Here is a 3982-nt window from a genome sequence, read left to right as displayed (position 1 = left end):
AAATAGTGAATACTCATTATCAATAGTAAGTATTGTTTAGGAAAAAAAAAAAGTGAGTATTGTTCACTCACCAAATAAATAAAAATTTATTAAAATTAATTTTCTCTCTCCTCCCTTTTCACTCACCAAGAGAAAAAAAACATAGGACAAACCTAGGTCGAGGTGAATGATAATTGGAGAGGAAATGATTTTATTTATAGTGAAAGCGTATATTATTTTTTTTTTAGGAAAAAGAAAAAATTAAAAAAAATATGATCATTAAGATCGTTAAGATAAGACAAATATTCAAAAATATAACCGTTAGGATAAGACAACAAATTAAAAAATATGACCGTTATGAAAATACAAGTTTTTAAAAGCATGACAATTAGAATAAGACAAATATTAAAAAATATAAATATTAGGAAAATACAAACATTAAAAAAAATAAAAGAACATTTTAAAAAAATCTTTAAAAAAGAATATTTAAATAATAAAGAATATTTAAAGAATATTTAAATAATTAGTAAACTGTGAGAAAGCATTCATACTCATGGAATTTTCCAACAATAAAGGAAAAGTACAGTGTAATTTTTCAACTAAATTATTAAATTAGTAAGGCTGCTAGAGGTACCTAGAGAAAACGTACTTTAGCTATTTTAATTAGTGAACTGTGAGAAAGCATTCATACTCTTGGAATTTCCCAACAATAAAGGGAAAGCACAGTGTAATTTCACCATCAATAAATTCGACAGGGATCGTTCATTCTGCAGTATATATCCCTACCCCTTGATCGCCTTATCTTTGGTTTTAGCCCCTCCAACAAGCCCCAAGCCTACAAGGAAGGATTCAAACTCAAAGGCTAGAAAATGGATGAACAGGTCGAATTTAAAGGCAAAGTTTGTGTCACAGGGGCTTCTGGTTTCCTGGCGTCTTGGCTAGTTAAGCGGCTTCTCTTGTCTGGATATTGTGTCATTGGAACTGTTAGAGATCCAGGTTTTTTCTGCCACTCTCTTCTCTCCTCAGACCCCGCCTACCCCCCCACCCCCAAAAACAAGAAAGAAAATATATTAATGGAACTATTTATCATTCTTGGTTTATGCATAGCAGCAAATGAGAAGAAGTTGGCACATCTGTTGAGGCTGGAAGGAGCAAGGGAGAGACTTCGATTGGTGAAAGCTGATTTAATGGAAGCGGGCAGCTTTGACGACGCGATCATGGGATGCCATGGTGTCTTCCACACTGCTTCTCCTGTGCACAAAGCTTCATCTGATCCAAAGGCATGTTCTTCTCCGAATTTTACTGAGCCACCCCCAGCCGCTGCTTGGGGTGGCCGATCTACCCCAAACTCTGTGCTCCGGCCTCCGGCCTTAAATATCTAATGAAAAACTGATCACGTGTGTTTTGTGGCCTTAACATATATATAACCTTTACAGGCAGAAATCTTAGAACCGGCTATCGAGGGTACATTGAACGTGCTACGTTCATGCAAGAAGAATCCGTCCTTAAGGCGAGTAGTTCTCACCTCATCTTCTTCAACTGTGAGGGCAAGAGATGATTTTGATCCTAATGTACCTTTGGACGAAACATCTTGGAGCTCTGTCGAACTCTGTGAGAGACTCCAGGTAACATTATTAATTGCTATAATTCTTTTGGTTGATTTTTCACATCAACCTAGCTCTTAACTATGTATCTCATCATCATCATCTTCTGGCATGGCCATTAATGGTGCATAATATTGCGAAAGATATGGTATGCTTTATCAAAAACGCTCGCTGAGAGGGCAGCATGGGAATTCTGCAACAAAAATGGGATTGATCTAGTGACTATTCTACCCTCATTCGTCGTCGGACCTAGTTTGCCACCAGATTTGTGTTCTACTGCATCTGATGTCCTTGGCTTGCTTAAAGGTGTTTTCTTTTCTCCTTTGATCAAACTCATTCTGGCTCTAGATCGTTCGAACTAGTCCCTGAAATCAAATTGAAATATGAATGTGCAAAGTTAATTACTTATTACTCCATCAATTGGTGCTTTTGTTAATTTTCTTCATTATCATTTTATATATATATTATGACTAAGCAGGGGAAACAGAGAGATTCCAGTGGCATGGAAGGATGGGATATGTCCACATAGATGATGTTGCACTTTCCCACATCCTTGTTTACGAGGATGAAACTGCTAACGGGCGATACCTCTGTAGTTCAACTGTGGTGGATAATGATGAGTTGGCATTGTTGTTAAAAGCACGATATCCTTCCCTACCAATCCCAAAAAGGTAGGCTGCTATTTTCACCATTTATATATGTACACAAACACACAAGGACACGGCTACCAATCCCAAATCTGGCCTTTTGCATCGCAGGTTCTGTTCTGCTTGTAAAGATTTATTCGAATTTCTTTGTTTTGCCTTTTATTAAAGCCTTTTGTGGCTGCATTGGTACTTTTATAGGGTCGGGTCATTTTTTTGACCCATTCCCTCTTGTTACCTTGCTTGGTTTTCAATTCTCTTGTTTCTGCTTTGTTATTAGGTCTGATTTGGGCTGTTGTTTGGGTTGGCCACCCTCCTTGTAATTTCCCGTTCCCTTTTTCCTTATTTGCTTAAAAAAAGAAAAAAAAAAAAAAAAAAGGGACAGGGCTACATCTGGTGGGTTGTGGTTGTTAATTTTGATAGGTATTTCAGGTTTGAGCAACTAAAGAGACCATATTATGAGTTCAACACCTCGAAGCTGAAGAGTTTAGGATTCAAGTTCAAGTCTATCCAAGATATGTTTGATGATTGCATTGCATCCCTGGTGAAGCAGGGTCATCTTCCGTCTGTCTAGCGATGCTCTGTGGTGACTCCCAACGGCTACTTGATGCCCCTACGGCTACTTGATGCCCCTCAACTATATCATGTAGTGTGGATTTTACCTTAAATAAAAAGCATATATATATAAGAGTGAATGAACTTCCTAATCAAACACTTTTTCTTTTCTGTTTTGGTCTCTAATTAATTAGCACCTTTTGTTAATCTCTCTCTCTCTCTCTCTCTCCACACACACATGCAATGCAACAACAGTTAGAAGACAGTGTGTGAACAATATACCAAACATGTACAGTCTCTTATGGTATATTTTGAGATCAGTCACAGGGCCTTATATATATATAATTAACTTCATTTTTATGGGAAGCAGAATCTGCGCGCACATACTAACTTTACAACTTTTCTATAAATTCTGAAAAATTATAAGAACTAAAGAAAATGGGACAAAACTCTGATATTGAAAGAAAGATCACAAAATTATTCTTATTTAACGAAATAAAAATAAAAATCTGTCCTTTGATTAATCGCTCGAGCGAAGGTCGTGTGAAAATCCATTGTGTCTTTTACCCCAGGTCCCCAGCAGTTGTCGCCATTAGTGATTTGAATCCTCGTAAGTGTTTTGTTCCTTGTTGTACGTGTCCTGTTGTCTTTGTACGTTATTTCTTCTGTTTTGGTTTTGTTTGCTTGAATTATTTGCCCAGATAATGATACTACAACCTTAAGTATAATGGAGACCGTCCCCTCCTTTCTAGGATTCTTCCCTGAATGTCAAGTGGGTATGCCGTCTGCGTCATTGGCTCCACCGGTAATACATTCAATGGCATGGCGGGGTAGAAAATATCTTGGCAAGCCGAAACCGATCGATCGAACAGATGAACACGCGTCGACCTCGTAATGGTTGAGTATTCATGTGGCTGCCGTTACTTTAACAGTTTAACGTGTTGGTTTGCGAGATGTGTCTTTCCTGCCTTAATTAATGGATCCAAGGAGGAACAAAATTGGTGTCTTTGTTATGGCCAATTAATTGACCACACTCAAATTCTCTTTTGCAGTTGAGGGTTTCTCTCTTTTGCACTCTTTGCTATATAGAAGAAGTGATATTTATTTTGAGAAAGCTCGTCGACCTGCTTTTGATATTGTAAATATTCATCAAAATATTTATCAATGATTGAATGGTTTTTTTCTTTTTTTTTTTTTAAA

The 3982-nt window shown here is 37.2% G+C and overlaps 1 protein-coding gene across 1 annotated transcript; it reads left to right on the top strand.

The window, feature by feature from the left end:
• The first annotated feature begins 700 nt into the window (after positions 1-700).
• LOC132167788 (tetraketide alpha-pyrone reductase 1-like) lies at positions 701-2897 on the top strand. Its single transcript, XM_059578813.1, has 6 exons — positions 701-975; positions 1090-1259; positions 1416-1604; positions 1727-1889; positions 2062-2254; positions 2660-2897. Exons 1-6 carry the CDS (start codon positions 849-851, stop codon positions 2799-2801), a joined length of 984 nt encoding a protein of 327 aa, XP_059434796.1. The 5' UTR covers positions 701-848; the 3' UTR covers positions 2802-2897.
• The last annotated feature ends 1085 nt before the right edge of the window (positions 2898-3982 follow it).

The sequence above is a fragment of the Corylus avellana genome, chromosome ca1, assembly GCF_901000735.1.
Source record: "Corylus avellana chromosome ca1, CavTom2PMs-1.0".
Classification (NCBI taxonomy): Eukaryota; Viridiplantae; Streptophyta; class Magnoliopsida; order Fagales; family Betulaceae; genus Corylus; species Corylus avellana.
This window is presented reverse-complemented; position numbering and strand designations above follow the sequence as displayed.